The 18,739-nt window shown below is 34.4% G+C and overlaps 1 protein-coding gene across 1 annotated transcript; it reads right to left on the bottom strand.

Moving 5' to 3' along the window:
* Positions 1 to 8,938: 8,938 nt before the first annotated feature.
* LOC118038479 (uncharacterized) lies at positions 8,939 to 11,645 on the bottom strand. The gene has a single exon (XM_073406766.1). The coding sequence runs from the start codon at positions 11,101 to 11,103 to the stop codon at positions 9,712 to 9,714; it is 1,392 nt and encodes a 463-aa protein (XP_073262867.1). The 5' UTR covers positions 11,104 to 11,645; the 3' UTR covers positions 8,939 to 9,711.
* Positions 11,646 to 18,739: the final 7,094 nt, after the last annotated feature.

Below are 18,739 nucleotides of genomic sequence, written 5' to 3' on the forward strand. Positions count from 1 at the left end.
GCAGAAGCAGCTTTTTGTCACAATCTAAGTTATTACATTATGTGTATAAACTTTAAACACAACTTTTCTGCAGGTAATGTCATCCATTTAGAGAGACAAAATTTCAAATTTACTATCAAACAATGGAGGGAAGGTTGGGGGTGTTCTCAACTGACATCAACCAGTGCCTTTTTCTTATTATGAACTTGTGTTCAGATCCTTTAGAACCTTAATTATGTTTCTTACCACTTTCTTAACATCTAAGCGCTCGGAATCTGCTTCAGCTCTCCCTAGCTCTTGAGATTATTTAGGGGAAAAAATGCATGATCAACGTTGGAGCATTGTCATTTGTTACAACTCATTCTAGGAGCTTAGAACGTAAATATCACAACAGAGGAGATGAACGACACTAACATCATACCTGCTATCTTGTTCTGCAGAAACCTGAGGGCATGAGTGTTGGGGTTATTTCCAGAACTCAAACACACACAATTTACGTGGTTCGGCAACTTGCCTACTCCACGGAGCTACTGGTTGTATTAATCAAGCTTACAAAGAAACAATACAACAACAAGAGGAGGAGAATCTTCTCAACTCAACTCTACACTCAAGCTCTCTCTTCTCTCTGTGTTTCACACTGCAACTCGTCTGTTCTTCTTCTCAGTATTCTCATAATACTCACACACAGCTCTACACAGAGCACATAAATATACAAGGATGAGGGAAGGACATCATCATTTATGCCCACCGTTGCCTCCACTTTGTGTCCTCCACCATGTGCAAAGTGGGGGATTAGGATTCCCACTTGCACATGGTGGGGCTTGTTTGTCTCCAATAATTAACAATCTCCCACTTGGAGACAAACAATGAAAGTATCTTTTATCCTTGAAGGCCAACTGAAGTTTTACACAACTTCAGTTTATCAAGTGTAACTCCTTTGGTTAACATGTCAGCTGGATTCTTGCTTCCACAGACCTTTTCTAGCATTAGTTGCTCGTCGTCCAGCAGTTGTCGGATGAAGTGATATTTGATCTGAATATGCTTCGTCCTGGAGTGAAATGCTGGATTCTTGGCAAGGAAGATTGCACTCTGACTGTCGCTATACAAAGTACCTTTTCCATTCAACTTGCCCAATTCTTTCAAGAAACTCTGCAACCATACTATCTCTTTTGCAGATTCTGAGATTGCAACATATTCAGCTTCTGTTGTTGAAAGAGCAACGATCTTTTGCAAGGTAAGAACTCCAAAGAAACAGCAGTACCTCTAGAGTATAAACATATCCTGTGGTGCTCTTTCTGCTATCAACATCTCCTGCTAGATCAGCATCTACAAAACCTTCAAGTTTCAAACCACCAGCTGTGAAACTGAGACAAGTTTCCGATGAACCTTTTAAGTACCTCATGATCCATTTCACTGCCTCCCAATGCTGCTTTCCAGGATTGCTCATATATCGGCTTACAACTCCCACTGCATGGGCAATGTCTGGTCTGGTACAGACCATAGCATACATCAAAGAGCCGATAGCTGAGGCGTATGGAATCTTATCCATGTATCCACTTTCTAGCTCAGTTTTTGGCGACTGATCTTTGCTGAGCTTGAAATGATTCCCTAGTGGTGTACTTACTGGTTTAGCATTATCCATACTAAACCTGCTGAGAACCTTCTTAACATACTCTGTTTGTGAGAGCTTTAGTATGCCTTTGTCTTTATCTCTGATGATTCTCATGCCAAGTATTTGTTTAGCAGCTCCCAGATCCTTCATTTCAAACTGTTTCGACAACTGCTGTTTCAGCTTATCAATCTCCTCAATGCTGGATCCTGCAATCAACATATCATCTACATATAATAGTAGAATGATGTAGGAGTTGTCAAAATGTTTGACATAGCAACAATGATCAGCTTGGCATCTTGTATACCCGGAACTGCACATGAAGTTGTCAAACTTCTTGTACCACTGTCTTGGAGCTTGCTTCAAACCGTATAGGCTTTTCTGTAGCTTGCAGACTTGATTCTCCTTTCCTTGCATCGCAAACCCCTCTGGCTGTTGCATGTAAATATCTTCCTCCAAGTCACCATGAAGGAATGTTGTTTTTACATCTAACTGTTCAAGATGTAAATTTTCTGCAGCTACTATCCCCAGAACAACTCTGATTGTTGTGAGCTTCACAACTGGAGAAAAAATCTCAGAGTAGTCAATGCCTTTCTTTTGTTGAAACCCTTTGACAACAAGTCTTGCCTTGAACCGTTTACTTCCGTCATGCTCAGTCTTCACTCTGTAGACCCACTTATTTTGCAAAGCCTTCTTTCCTTCAGGTAATGTTGTTAGCTCCCAAGTCTTGTTCTTCAACAACGAACTCATCTCATCCTTCATGGCTAACTCCCACTTGCTTGAGTTTCCATCTTGTAAGGATTCTTCATAAGATAACGGTTCACCACCATCTGTCAACAAAATATAATTCAGTAAAAGTGTGAACCGTTGCGGGGGCTTTATCGTCCTCGAAGACCTGCGAACAGCTGGTTCAAGTTGCTCAGCATCTTCTTGTGTGGAAGTGGGCACAGATGTGCTTGAATCTTCTTGTAAAGACTCTTGATTGTTGTTCTGCTTAGTAACATCGGGAAGCCCTTCTAATCTTATGAATTCAGATCTTTGTGGACTTGTATCTGAATCAGCCATCTCGGTTTCTTCACTTGATCTGTCTTTATACATAACTTTCTCATTGAAGATCACGTTCCTGCTTCTGATAATCTTTCTATTCTGATCATCCCAGAACCGAAATCCAAATTCTTCATCTCCATAGCCAATGAAGAAACATTTCTTGGATTTGGCATCTAACTTGTTGCGAGCATCAGAATCTATGTGAACATAGGAAACACACCCAAAGACCTTCAAATGAGAGAGTCGTACCTCTTTTCCTCTCCATACTTCCTCGGGCAATCTGAATTCCAAAGGAACTGATGGTCCACGGTTGATCAAGTAAACTGCGGTATGAACTGCGTCAGCCCAGAATGTTTGAGGTAACCCAGAATGCAACCTCATGCTTCTAGCTCGTTCATTGATGGTCCTGTTCATCCGTTCAGCAACGCCATTCTGTTGCGGTGTGCCTGGAACGGTCTTCTCCATTCTGATACCATTGACAGCACAATACTCCTTGAAACCTCCATCAATGTATTCTCCTTCATTATCAGATCTCAAGCATTTCAACTTTAGACCTGATTCAGTCTCAACCATAGCCTTCCATTTCTTGAATGTTTCAAACACATTAGATTTATTTTTCAGAAAGTAGACCCATACCTTCCTGCTGAAGTCATCAATGAAAGTCACATAATACCGAGAACCTCCAAGAGATGCCACTGGAGACGGTCCCCATAAATCTGTGTGTACCAGTTCTAGCTTTCTTGGTCGTAAAGTTCTGCCAACCTTCAAGAAACTGACCTTCTTCTGTTTTCCAAGAACACAGCTTTCACAAATGTCTAGATCGACATTTTTTAACTCTGGCAGCTTTCCATTCAACTGAAGTATCTTCATCCCCTTTTGACTCATATGGCCAAGTCTACAATGCCATAGCTGTGTTTGATTTTCTGCTTCAGTTGAGGCAATGATGTCTGCAAATCTTGTGGTCATATACAGGGTGCCGGTTTTCTTTCCACGAGCTAAAACCATTGCTCCCTTTGATACTTTCCACATTCCTCCAGCAAAAAGTATTGAATGACCACTATCATCAAGTTGTCCGACAGAGATCAACTTTTTCTTCAATTTAGGAACATGCCTTACATTCTGCAAGGTCCATATAGATCCATTCATAGTCTTGATTTGCACATCTCCTATACCCACAATCTTCAGTGGTGTTCCATCGGCCAGATAAACTACACCATGATCTCCTTCAACATAATTTTGTAGCATTTCATTGTGTGGCGTACAGTGGAATGAAGCACCAGAATCAAGAATTCACTCATCAATTTGACTATGTACAGCAAGAATTAAAGCATCTTGTACCTCATTTGTGGTAGCATTTGCAGAGTCAGCTTCAGGTTTCTTCGGTTTTGTGCAATTCCTACTGAAATGACCAGGTTTGCCACAATTCCAACATTCAACCTGCTTTCTGGATCCAAACTTGCTTTTACTTCTGTATCTGGATTTTGATCTGCCTCTGGATGAGCCTCTATCGTGTCTCCTCCCTCGAGTGTTGATGTTGAGAGCTGATCCTGAGCTTGAACTTTCACCCGAGTCTTTCTTTCGCACTTCTTCAGCCAAAATCAAGTCTCGAATGTCATCATACTTCAGTTTGGATTTTCCAGCTGAATTGCTCACGACTGTCCTCATGCCTTCCCAACTGCTTGGAAGTGAAGCTAGCAAGATAAGTGCACGAATCTCATCATCAAACTCAATCTCAACAGATGATAATTGATTTGTGATGGTATTAAAGTTGTTGAGGTGTTGTGTCACAGAAGTGTTTTCGACCATCTTCAAGTTGAACAACTTTTTCATCAGGTGCACTTTATTATTTGCTGATGGCTTCTCATACATCCCAGACAAGGCTTCCATCAATTTTGCAGTGGATTTTTCTTTCGTAACATTGTGAGCAACTCTTCTTGATAACGATAGCCGGATAATGCCCAGAACTTATCTATCAAGAAGTTGCCATTCTTCTGCTTCCATCTTTTCTGGTTTGCTTCCCAATAACGGAAGATGAAGTTTCTTCCCATATAGATAATCTTCAATTTGCATTTTCCAGTATCCAAAATCAGTTCCGTCAAATTTTTCAATTCCAGCAGCCTTTATTTCATCTGCCATTTTTACTACTTCTCCGATTTGAATTTGCCAAATCTGACCTTACAGATGTGTCCGGAACGGCCCAAAATGTTGGAAATGACACTGAGATCACCCCAATCGGACTTCGGATGGCTCAGATTTTAGCAATCAAAGTTTTGGATTAACGACCAGTTTTGATGCAGCCGCGTGTCAGCCAGAGTACCGCCTGCGTTGCACCGGATAAAAACTCAGAAGCGGTTCTGATGAAGACACGTGTCAGAAGATTACAGCCTGCGTAACACCGGATCAAAACTCAGTAACGGTGCAGATTAAGCCACGTGTCCGCAGATTAGAGCCTGCGTCACACCTGATCAGAACTCAGTGACGGTGGAGATTCAGCCACGTGTCACAAGATTAGAGCCTGAGTCGTACCAGATTAAAACCTTTCAACGGTGATGATATAGACACGTGTCAGACGATTACCATCTGCGGTGCACTGGATCAAAACCCATATATGATGACGTGTCAGGTGACGTGGAAGTTGACCGTGCGAATTGATGACGTGGCGGGTCAGACCCGACCCGTTTTGCAGAAACCGGGCGAAGAAGGAGCATTGCGCGCGTACGGAGCGTTGGTGCGCGTGGGCAGTGCTAGCGTCGGCGCGTGTGGGCGCGTTCGGGCATGCAGGACGTCGGTTCTTCGCCGGGGTTTCAACAGTGGATTCTTCCGGTTGTCCTCTACACGATGGTATGTTCAAAAACACTTTTGGAGAACTTTGATTTTTGAGTTTGGATCAAACACCCTCTTTGTCAAGAACAAGCTCTGATACCAGTTGTTGGGGTTATTTCCAGAACTCAAACACACACAATTTACATGGTTTGGCAACTTGCCTACTCCACGGAGCTACTGGTTGTATTAATCAAGCTTACAAAGAAACAATACAACAACAAGAGGAGGAGAATCTTCTCAACTCAACTCTACACTCAAGCTCTCTCTTCTCTCTGTGTTTCACACTGCAACTCGTCTGTTCTTCTTCTCAGTATTCTCACAATACTCACACACAGCTCTACACAGAGCACATAAATATATAAGAATGAGGGAAGGACATCATCATTTATGCCCACCGTTGCCTCCACTTTGTGTCCTCCACCATGTGCAAAGTGGGGGATTAGGATTCCCACTTGCACATGGTGGGGCTTGTTTGTCTCCAATAATTAACAATGAGATCATTTGAAACACAATTAGGACCTGGTAGCAAGAATGGAATATCAATGGATACAAGACCTGACACCCTCTCAGGGTGGACAACGATAAAAACCTGGTGCCAACATCAAAGCATTACATTTACATATGTGCATATAAGATCAAAATGAAGGTCTTAGGAATTATTTTTCTTTTTCGTTCTCTGTTTCTTAAATACTTCCCTAGCTACAAGGCCTTCAACGATATTGGATATCCAACATTTAAAGGAAAATTCGTTGTCGATTCATACATGCATGCCCTGTAGAGCTTGTTGTTTTCCTTACCTTTGTTATGTGAGAAGTTGTTGCAACACTGTTGAAATTGATGCATGCTTGACACTTTCAATCACATGTAGCTCACTTAAATTGCTAATCAAGCGAAAGTGCTGAAAAAAATGACGCAAAGCCCTCACGGTGCATATATTTAATATGATATAACACTAATCAGATGACCATTCCACTTTCATATGCAAGGAAGGAAGAATAACACGAATCATGTCGATCTTGGCTTCTCTGTCATGTCCAAAATCATTAAACTTGGTTTTCAACCCGATATTGTCACATTTTCTACCTATTTTCATGTGTTGAAAATAAAAATTATAAATCTTTTTACTAGATGATTTATAATTTATTTATATCTCATGAACAATTGAAGTATTGGATCAGGCCACAAAGCCATGCCCAAAAAGAACTAGAATACATGTCGGGCCCAAAACATCAAGCAATGTGCATGGGTTGGGCACGGGACTTGAGTCCACAAAGCGTTGGATGTGGCAATTAAAATCGTCATTAAAATAGGCTTGGGTTACTAATAAATCTTAGTACATCAAAATGATTGTTTATGGCAGTGATAATCAATCTTAAGAACCTAAAAGAGAAAGGACTCCAAATGTTGACCATATAGTAAACCTTTAGTTTATTAAGATAATCTCTAATTTTCTATAACCTTTCTTCAGAAGTAATTGATCAACTCTCTAAATAATCCCCCCAAGGACTCTGGAACCGCCTGAATTGAAATCACAAAAGCACTCAGAAAGCACTCAGTATTTAATTATATGTATATATGATCAAGTCCTATTCATGTTTCCATACCAAAATTATTATATATTCACACAAAAAAAAAAAAAAAAACAATTGTTGTTATGCATAGATAACGACCGCAGCCACACCTTGACATCAAGATGTTGGGTTTGGTTTGCAGAAAGGAACATCAACATCTTAGGTCATCGCTGCCACTCCCACCATGCCAGATATTTACAATGCCTTGTCAAGTTCATGATTAGGAACTACATAATATTTTATAAACTACATCGTTTTCATAATTTAGCATTATCTCATCACTAATCCATCGTTATCGTGCCGTCGAAAATAAGAAAATGTAGATGATCTCATGGGACGGCAGAAATGGCCCCCACAATTTCAAATTAGGGCAGCAAATGCATTAGCCTAGCTAATCTTAAAGGTTTAATGCCATAATTGATAGTTGTTTATGGTTGCCTCTTTATTCCATAATTTTTATAGCTTTGAGATGTGATAAACAATCCCTGAATCCGGTGAGGATTCCCAGACAAGAAATATTATCTACGATTAAGATTTTTAAAAAAGAAAAGCTTCCATATTGTTCACATTTTCGAAGATTATTCCCTTCAGCAGAATATGCTAGTGGTCATTCTGCTTTGCATCCCACTATGTCTTGTAGATTTTAAGATTCCACTCATTGTCTTGTAGATGCCTTCTCTTGCTCCAGATTTGTGTTTTTTAGTACTTTATTCTTCCTTTTTTGGGCTCGAGATATCGTCACTTTGATTTTCATTTATCAAGATTGATCGAGTCTTTCAATAATAGGTTTCAGGTAGACTATACTATATATATATATATATATATATATATATATATATATATATATATATATATCCCATTACAGATCTAAGATAATAATATTGGAATGTACTTATTTACCGTTCGAAGCAATATTCGAGAGGAAGCTCTGCCAAGATTTTAGTTGTTAGCAAAGCTCGATATTTGAAGCTGGATGATAGCTTTTGGTTATAATCATATGATAGAAAATACATAAATAGCGAATCAATATATTTTTTATTTTAAAAGGATAAAAATTAATTTTAAAATTCTTGTAGTTAGATTTATTTTCATATATTTGTCTTCATTTTTTAACTAAACATGTTTCTATATATTTTTTTTTTTTTGTATTTATTTCTTTTTTTTACATGTACATTAATCAAACAAAATCTTAAAAAATCATCACATTAAGTTTAAAACTTCAAACAAGTAATAATGTCATGCACATTCCAGCATGGATATTGACTATGGCTTTAACCATATGGATCATTTATTTGCACCATCTTCATTTTTTTTTCTTGTTAAAAACCTTATTAATTTAAAATTTTAAATTATTAATGAAGTCTTAAGAATAATTTTATATTATTTTCTAAAATATCTTTGAAGTGAAAATCTTTTGGACATAACACTTGCACAAACTTATACTACTTTGTGCTAAATTTTTATTAATTAGAAATAAATATGATGAGATTTGAACTTATAATTATTAGTTCAGTAAATCTCTAATATTATATCAAAAAATCATTTTAATTTTAAAATTTAAGGTGTTGGGTGAAGTTTTATGAATAATTTCATATAATTTTTTAGTATTGGACCATTACCAAATAGTGTGTGAAAATAATGTTGGATCCATGCAAATTAGTATGTTTATGTGTTAATTTCCTGTATTTGGAATTCTTTGTTGATTTCATACCTGGGAAAGATTCACAAACCTAGATCTTCCAAAGAAATTGATTATAACTACAATCATTCTACACAAGAATTTATGTACCATGAAATAGGGTTTCCATCAAAAGAGAAAAAATAATAATAAATAAAAAATAAAAACTGACTGAATGCAAGCAGAAATATAAAAGAAGGGTTAAAATGGAATGAAAACAGCACACAATGATGAAAAAGAAAGATGATGGTACTGCAAATTGCATACTATGTATCATTACAACTACTGTTCATAAAAGAGGAGACATATCATTACAATGTTAATTAAGATCATAACATACTCCAAAATCTATAAAATTACAAATGTCTGATTCCATTCTCCAAGCAGAAAAACTAAGCTTGTGATGGATAGACCAATGAAGAGGGAGATCACCAAACTGTCTCCTTCTATGCTGGTCCTGATCTTAGGAGTTGACTGTCTCCAACATGACATGAACATCTAAGAAAAAAAAAAAAAAAACATGACTGGGAATACAGAATGAGACTACCTAGAGACTTGATAGATAATGCATGAACTATAAAGCTAAATTCTCATTGCATAAAGGCCTGAAATATGCAGCCTTTGTGCAATAGATGCAATGGAAAAGGATTGAAAGGATCAAGAAAATGTGTGAAGGAGGTTTGGAAAGAAGGAAAAGAAAAAAAAAAATGAAGGGGTTTGAAGCTTCTGGAATCCTGAAAAGGAAGCTCAGCTCCGAGGGAATCACAGGTTGTTTGTGAAAAATCTGCAACCAGTGAGGAAAATAAAGTGGGCCTAGAGATTGAATTTTCCTAAGCACAGCAGGTCACAAATTGGTTTGCTAAAAAATCTGCAACCTGTGAAAAAAATCCAAGGGCTGGTCCAAAAACCTCCTACAAAAGACTAAAATTGAGAGAGAAAAAGTAAAAGATATCGGCTGCTACGCTGTACCAGAAGAAAACTAGCCTTGTGGGTGACCATGTCAATCAATCTTGATCCTTCCAAAAGAATGGCTTCGTGGGGAAGGAAGAGGAAGAAGAAGAAGAAGCTGAGCCCATGCTGTCTTGTTGTCTCTGGAGATCAGAAGAATCACGAAACTGCTGTTGATTTGGAGTAACAAAAGGAAGGTGTGATTGTAATAAAAAATTGTTAGTGGTGTCCAAATCGTCCCACACAGGACTCCCTGGACCCCAACCTGCTTGAATAGCATTATACCAAGCTTCTGCCATGTCTCCCCACATCAGTTCCTGAGACCCCGAAGTGCCTTCCCCTGCACCGGACCCCGCTGCCTGAACCTCATCACTCACCGTAGCCCCACTTGAACCCAAGCCGGAATCATCATCAGGATGGTCTCCTTGGGGCTGTTCTGGCGGCGGCGGCGGCGGCCGCATGGTTTCCACCTGCAAGGTAAGGCCTTCCTGGGCTTGTTTTGGCATTGAACTTTGACCGGGAGTCGGTGGAGAAGAAACTGACGAGCTTGGAGCTGTGGAAGTTTCTTTTTCTTTGTTGAGGAAAAGTTCAGGGAAATTCAGCCTAGCATTCTCTCCTCTCAACTTGAAGGCCTCGCGATCATAAGCTAAGGCAGCATCTTCTGCATTGTCAAATGTGCCTAGCCAAAGGCGAGTCCTATTTCGAGGGAGACGAATCTCGGCAACCCATTTTCCCCAATGCCTTTGCCTCACTCCCCTATAAAGCTTTGTTGTATTTATAGGCTGGATCGGTGGCCTAAACAATGGCCTCCCATTTGGCCCCAGCCTGTTCATCATCATCATCCTTCCTCTCGGACTTAAGTTCAATGCGTCGTTCCAGTACTGAAACAGCTGCTGCTGCTGCTGGTTAGCCAATGCAGATTCTCCAGCAAAAAACGGAGGATATGCAATGCCATATTGCTGGTTTTGACCAAAAGAAATCATTTGCTGCTGATTCTGCGCAACTTGAGATGGTGGACGAAAGATAGTTGATGGAGGGCGTGTTCCAACTTGTTGGTGGAATTGAACAGGTTGATTAGACCCTTCAAAGGCAAAAGGAAACTGAAGTCTAGAACTTGAAGATGACACAGGCGAAGACGACAAAGAAGGCGGATATAAAGACAGAGTAGAAGCAGAGCTAGACGAAACAGAGAAAGAAGGTGGTAATTGATGAGCTAAATATGAAGAGGATTGAGTTTGTTCTTGACGTTCAGGGCTACGGATTTTTTTGGAAGGCCTATCCGACAAGGAAGCTTCACCAAAAACCGGCTTCCATTGCCGCCTCTCAAAGCTAATATCAGCTTCTTTTCTGCCTCTATCAAGCTGCCAATCTTGGTCCATTGCCAGCCTTTGAGTTTCATCAACAACACCCTTCTTGGATTTTCCAGTGTTATTCTTAGCTGAATCCATTGATAGCTACCCGCTCGCTCGCTCTCTCTTGAAAGATTCTATTATATGCTAAGGGAAGGAATATAATTTTCAGGATAAGACACCACGCAGAAGCAAATGGGGTATAGAAGAAGAGTGGAATCAAATGTATCAGAAACAAGAAAACCAAATCTACAAAAGCAGCAAAATGAAAAGTAACAATACCAAGATCCAGATTTAGTCAAAAAGATTCGAGAATCATGTGTGGAATTTAATGGCTAATCTGATTGAAGTAAAAACAGAATCGGATGCCAAACATATCAAATCTTGAGCACTCCATCTCTAAGTCTCATGAAAATGAATAATGATAAGAGAGCGAGCGCGGGGAAAAGAGAGGTAGACAGATCCAATGGGATGTTGTTGCTGTTGGGTTTTTCCTGTTGGCGGTGGTGGTGGTGAGGTAATTTCAGCTTTTGGTCTCGGAGGAGTAAAATTGAGAGAAGTTCAAAACAGAGAGAAAGCAGGGGATAAACAGGGGAGTGTTTTTTTTTTTTGTAGTTGTGAGAAGGGGGAAAGCAGGGGATGTGGGTTTATATGTAACTTTTTAGGTGTTAGAGATAGAAGAGAATTTGTAGAAGGCTCGTGGTTGGTTAGCTTAATTTGGGACCCACACACCTTGTTGCCTTTCAAATATCGTTGCTTCTACACTAATTTGCCTATCTTCCTCTCTTTCTCTCTCTAACCTTCCACACAAATTCTATATTATTATTGCAAAAATGTTAATTTGGTTTCCTTCAACTTAAATCAAAGTTAAACTACTAACCTAGGTGCTGTGTTGGAATTGAAAATATTCGATTAAAATTTTATATATTTTTTAAAAAATTATTAAATTAATATTATTTTAATAAATTTAATTGTTTTAATATTAAAAATTAAAAAATAACTATTTTAATATATTTATAAACACAAAGCAGTTTTTCAAAAGTATCTCATATCATAATATCAAACAAACACTAAAAAAAAATCTTTTTTATTAAAAGAGTTATATATTTTTTAATTTTTTTCTTTTATATTTCTCTTTTCCATGAAATAAATATTCGGTAGTAATAAATTTTTTATGATTAATATTTTAGTATCGATCCAAGTACGATTTTGCTCATAAAATATGGCAAATTTTTAATCTTGGTTGACATGAAGATATTATTTTAGTTTTTTTTTTCATATCATTATTGCAATATCATATTGAATAAATCAATTGATCTACTTCACCGGGGGGGCATCTCTCCTATCTCAGACAGAAAAAAAGTCTTTCTTTCTTCATCTAACCTGAAGAGAAATTCAAGTTTAAGCGCTTTTGACAAGAAATTAGACACCTACCACCTGGCTAAAATCTTCGGAGATTCATGCACGCATTTGTTTCTTCGAACTTTCAACCGTGACTGGCCAATTAGGAGCCACTAAAAGGTGTGGAGGGTCGGCAGAGTAAAATATAGTAGCTACTCGAACTTCAATGTCCGTACAATTGTTTGGAGATAAATAATTTTGTATTGTTTTCGACTGACAGTACTCTGAGTGTTGCTCACTGATCGATGAGGTCTCGAGGAGCACATGCCTGTGAGAGTGTGGTTCGAACAGCATTTTGGGCAAAGAGAATTAACAATAAAGAAATCCTTTGTATACTAAGATCAATGGATGTTGCGGGATTATTTTTTTAATTTAAATAGATAGTTAACGTGTTTTCTAGTATTTTTTATATATATAAATGATGTGGGGTTAACGTGATTGATTTAATATGTTGAAAATAAATTAAATAATTCATAAAAATATAATTTGATTAAAATATATTTAAAAATATATTATTTTTTTAATATTAAAATAATAATATAATAAATCAACTAAGGTTCATCTATTAAATCTACGCGTCGGATTATAAGATCGTTATAACCTTGTAAAAAATAAATCAAAATAATTTATGAAACCTAATTTTTCAATAACTCAATGTTAAATGATAAAATTAAAAACAAAATCAATTAAAAAATAACAAAAAATAATCTTAATCAACCTGAGTTAACCTACCAAAACCTTCGAATCGAGTCATGAAACTTTGATAACCTCATAGAAAGCAAGTTAAAATAAATTATGAAGGTTAATTCTTAATCAACCCAACATTGTAGGATGAAATTGAAAAAAAATCAATTAAAAAAACAAAAAATAATAAATCAATTCTAGTTAATCTGTCAAACATACGATCTAAATTATGATATTCGAGATAACCCTATAAAAAATTAAAAAAAATATATAAAACTAAATCATTAGTAATCATGATATTAAAAGATAAAATTAATTTTTTTAAAAAAAAAAGAGTAAAACAAAAAAAAACGAAAAGAAAAATCAAAGTAGTATTTTAGTGAATAATGTTTTGTTAAAAAGTGAACAATAAATTTATTTTTTCTTTTAGTTTTTGTTAATATATACTGTTTGTTTAAAATTTAATCATAATTTAAAAATTACTTATTCCTCAATGAATTATTAGAAGATTAAAATGGCTTAAAACTTGAATATATCTATCATTTCCTGTGCTTGACATTTTAAACAAAGAGAAATGGATTGGTAGTTGATATAAATAAAACTTTAATCTATTAATTTAAACACAATCATACCATATAAAAAGTTGATCAACCTTAAGGCTAGAATATATTTTATATTATCCCCTCTAACAATAAAAAATAAATATGCTTTTGGGTACCCTTAAAGGGTTAGTACTAGGTTACACATTGAAAACCACACAAGGCATCCCCATACCCACAATAAATAAATGAAACTAGAGGCAACTCAAGTCCACAGCATGCAAGCATTTTATATTATGAACATTATCCTTCCTTTTGCTTGAGTACTCACAAAAGTTTGGCATCTATCAAAAAACTAGTCAAAGTTTGGTCACCAATTCGTTGCAATATTGCTCTGATATTTGTAAATTATTTTAGAATTTTTTTATGAAAAGCTGTGTTAATTATTCGATGATATTACGTTATTACTAATTCGGCTGCAATTAATTGAGCGCATAAAAGCACCCAAAATAAATATATAAATACAACAAGAAAAAGAAAAGGAGAACCTAGTTAACATGCTATTGCCGCAATAACATAAAGCAAGAACAATAAGTTTTTCAAGCAATAAAAGACAACAAACAAATCATGGTTATCATACCAGACCTGTTCAGAGGAAATTGAACTAGTAAGATTTGTTCGATTTAAGGGATCTACTCACCATAACTTGATAAATTCAATCAAAACTTAAATTATTTTAGAAAAAGAAAAAAACTATATTGTTTAGATTTTATTATTAAAGAATAATATAAATTATATCTTTGAACCTCATCTAAAGATATTTGATTGAATTAGTTCTTTGACATGGTATTAGAGCCTTGATAACCAAGCAATCACGAGCTCAAATTTTATTATTTTCAATTATTTGATAAATATTAAATACAAGGTAATGTGAGCATGTACAAGTTTCAAGCCTAAATGATTCACTTGAAAGAGTGTTTTAGAGAATAATATAAATCATATCTTAGGACCTCACTTAAATATTTAAGTTATTGGGTTGAATTGATTCTTTGATATTTGTTTAAATAGTATTAAAAAAAATTCTTTCTAATCTTCTATGTTTTAATAATATTAAAACTATTTTGTTTTAAAATAATTTTAGTTAATACGTCAACCTATTCAATTTATAATTGGAGTTTTAGACTAGATAAAGGACCAATTCAAGTTTAATCAATGATTTTCTATGTTTACCATCTATGATTAGTAGAGAATCTTCAACTGATTGCCCATTTGATAATTCCCAAGAATCATTATTTCACAAATTATCATAAAAGAGCAAGATTTGGTTGGATGAGGAAAGATAATATTAAAACAGCTTTGCATTTGAAATTATATTTTAGCGTGTTTTAAAACTGTATTTGGTATGAAAAAGTATTAGATTGATAATTTTTCTAGTATTTCTTGATAATTTTGATTTATTAATATTAAAAATAAAAAATTGTTTTAATATATTTTTAATATACATCCTTTAGCACAGTATCATAAACAGGAAGAAGAAGACGACTGTGTGGTCTTTCTTAAGCCACTGAAAAAATGATCATCCGTCCACTTTTATTAGGGTTATAATCACTTTCGGTGAAAGGTATTCAATCAAGAAACAAAGAAAGAAAATTGTCGAAGATTCTTCTCTGTTTTTTGTCTTTGGAAAGTCAACATTATCACAGTGTGTCGGTGTAAATCGGCACGTGTCGGTGGTCCACCCAGCTACCTCATCATTTTTTTATTTCTTTATATTTCTCGAAGTCCAACACTTCAAGAAAATTAATGACTTTCGACGTTAAACTCCTTTTCTATTTCTTTAATAGAGTTCGGTTCGAATGATAGGTGAGTTTTTTGTAATGGCATTTTAATCAACAGTATAAAATTGTAACAAAAAGAAAATTGTTTTCCTGAATATATTAATTGCAATGCAAATGATTGAATGTAGTAATTTAATTAATGTGCATAACTTATCATATTTATTTTTTAATATTCAAAGGGAAAAAAAAATCTCTATTCTATGGTAAGATTAGTATGAGCTTCCCAAGTTTTGTACCAATTAAATTTTTTATTGTAATTAATAATTATTTGTCAATTCAATCTTGACTTCGAATAATGATAAATATTTAAAATATATGATAAGAAAAAAAAATTAATAATATATTTTATTTATATCATGGATATACTCCTAAATATGATTTATTGATGGGTAGCCCCTTCTGCTAACCAAACAATAAAAAAGAGCCCAAAAACTCGAGTTACTCAATTGATCACACACTTATATATAGGTTGAAAAATGCAAGTAGTAAAATTGAATCAAGAATGTTATCTTTTTTTTATTAACTCTTTATCTCTTAACCATTATCAGTTGAGGTACTAATCATGTTCTTGTTGCAAAAAAAAATGTATTTTTAATGAAAAATATTGAATTCGCATAATTAAGTTAAAAAATTATATTAAATATTGAAAGTATCTAAAGAAAGGAACTTACTATTAGTTGTCTTAAAAGCTTCTAAAACCAAGGCTAAATTTAAGGCAGATATTAGTATTATGGTAGTATTTGTTTTTAAAAGTATATTTTATTTAAAAATAATATATTTTTTAATTTTTTAAAATTTATTTTTGATATCAACATATCAAAATAATAAAAAAAATTAATTTTAAATAAATTTTTTTTATAATTTTATAAACACGGTTTCTACCAAAAAAATAAAAAACACGTTTAGTGTGGAAGGAGATGAAATTGATACTAATTTCGCTTAACAGGCATACAAAATCCACACAGAAAATAAATATAAATATTAGAAATTATGATATTATATGTTAGTGACTAGCAAGGGAGGAGCCAAGAATTTTTCCTACCTGGACTATTAAATAAATATATAATTTTTTTTTAAGATCCATTATTAATTCATATTTTTGAATTTTTTGAAGTTAACAATAAAATTTTATATTAAAAAAATAAATTTAAAAGTACATAAAATTAAGGTAAAGTAAAAATAAACTTACTATTGAAGTTACATCCTTCGATATCTATAATCAAATCTGAATTGATATTGTAATAACTCCTCAATCGGGATAAAATAACAATCTTATATCATTTTCCTTAGATTTTTTTTTTTATGTTTTTCCCTTACTTTTCTCTCTTTCTCTCTCACCTTTTCTTTTCTTTCTTTTCCTATTCTACTTTTGCTCAGTCAGCAACATATAAAAGAAAAGAAAAGCTAATTTGTTTTATTTTGTAATGGCAAATAATCATTTTACCCTTAATGAATCGTTTTGCTTTTATTTGATGATTTTTTTTTGTTGTTAGCACTACTAAGTTCTATTCATTCTAAAATTTTAACCAAATTTTATTCAATATATTTTACGATCACTCATAAAAATTTCAGCTCAATTTAATGGTCGGATTAAAAATTACATCCAATAATATGATTTTTCATTAAATTTCTAAATTTCTTTACACATTCTAATATTTTAACCTAAACTAAAGCATTATATTAAAAGATTCCACATAAATTTTCAAAAAATTTTAATAATTCAATCAAAAATAACAAATTATTTTTACATAAAACTAATTAAAAAATATTAATAAAATCTTGATCTGAATTATAGCACACCAAAACCTTTAACATTACTCCGCTCTTGGTCACTAGAAACTCCTGTTCTAATTGATATTTCCTGTAAACAATGCCTGACACTCTCAAATGTTATTGCGTGAGAGTGACTTGGAAATAGACGAAACCCAGGATAGCAAAACCTGACCATAACGTCTTCTTCTCTTTGAAATAATTTTTTTTTTTTAGTAGGTGAAATATCAAGCCACCTTAGCTTAGTGACCAAGACAGGAAAAGCTTTCTTTTGAAGCTGGTTACCCAAGTGAAGGACACGTGGTACCTATTCCATCACTGTGGCTACATCAGTATCTATCTCCAGAACTATAAAGAAAGAAAATATCTTTGCTAGTTTTTACAACCAATCAAGGACTGTGAAACATGTAGATGTCTTAATTCAAAATTAACCCAAAAATATCTATGTTATCGGAAGCGCCGGTGAGTTGCTTTTTTTTTTTTTAATTAATATGAATATTTATATCAATTTATATATATCTTAATTAATTTTATAAACTCTAAAATTAATAATCATATAAATTTTTAATAACTTTAAAGTTTATGGGACTCGTTGAGTTACAATTTTAATTTAACAAGTTATTATTAAATGATCCAACTCATTAAAAATTTGGTCGAATTAAATAAGTTTCTTTTTAATCTAAATAAATATCTAAGTTATTGAAGTAACTTGTGAATTATAATTTTAATTTGATGGATTAATGATAATAATAAATTTTATGAGATTATCTAAACCATTAAAAATTAAACGAATTATTATTGTACCGGCCGGTTCTCACGTCCATGCAAGAACATGGAGACAATTTCAAGGTCTCTTTCTTCGACCATTCAACATGCAATCACACCAAATTTATCTTATGTGTGGCTCTTTCTACACAAATCGTGGGGCATATGCATGAATATGTCACGGAGTTTGTGAGAGAACCCTTTGACATTTGGTAATAAATTGAAGCATGCATGAGTATATCTCACAAATTATTGGACTCCTTTCGCATACATAATTCCATGGATTCATCATACTTTGGCTGACAAGGAGGCAGCCATGCTTCCAGTGATCATTTCAAAACATGGTAATTAATTGATTTAAATTTCATCCATGTCAATTCATGCAAGTAGCTGTCAAAGGCCTATTCGTGGTTAATTATTTGTAATTAGTAAATTCGTAGTTATCACCAAGAATCACGATGCATAAAGAAGATAACCAATGCTATTATTTGTATTATAGTTCTAATTATATATTTTGTTAATGAAATATAAGTAAAGAATAATGAAATAGTAGATACATAGTAAGAACTACGTGCTATGGCTAAATACTTGATTAGTTGGTTCTCCACTAATTTAATTAACATTTCAAGAACTAATTTTTATTTCATGTGGTCAACACATATTTTCATTGGTTCCTGCCACCCTCTTTCTTAGTGAGCTTGAATTCCCGATTCAAAAGAAAATCTTGGTCCTTACTAG

This window comes from Populus alba, chromosome 19 (assembly GCF_005239225.2).
Source record: "Populus alba chromosome 19, ASM523922v2, whole genome shotgun sequence".
Lineage (NCBI taxonomy): Eukaryota > Viridiplantae > Streptophyta > Magnoliopsida > Malpighiales > Salicaceae > Populus > Populus alba.

What these genes read in the sequence shown, in the direction of transcription:
- LOC118038479 (XM_073406766.1), bottom strand. Translation starts at nt 11,103, where the DNA reads ATGGATTCAGCTAAGAATAACACTGGAAAATCCAAGAAGGGTGTTGTT.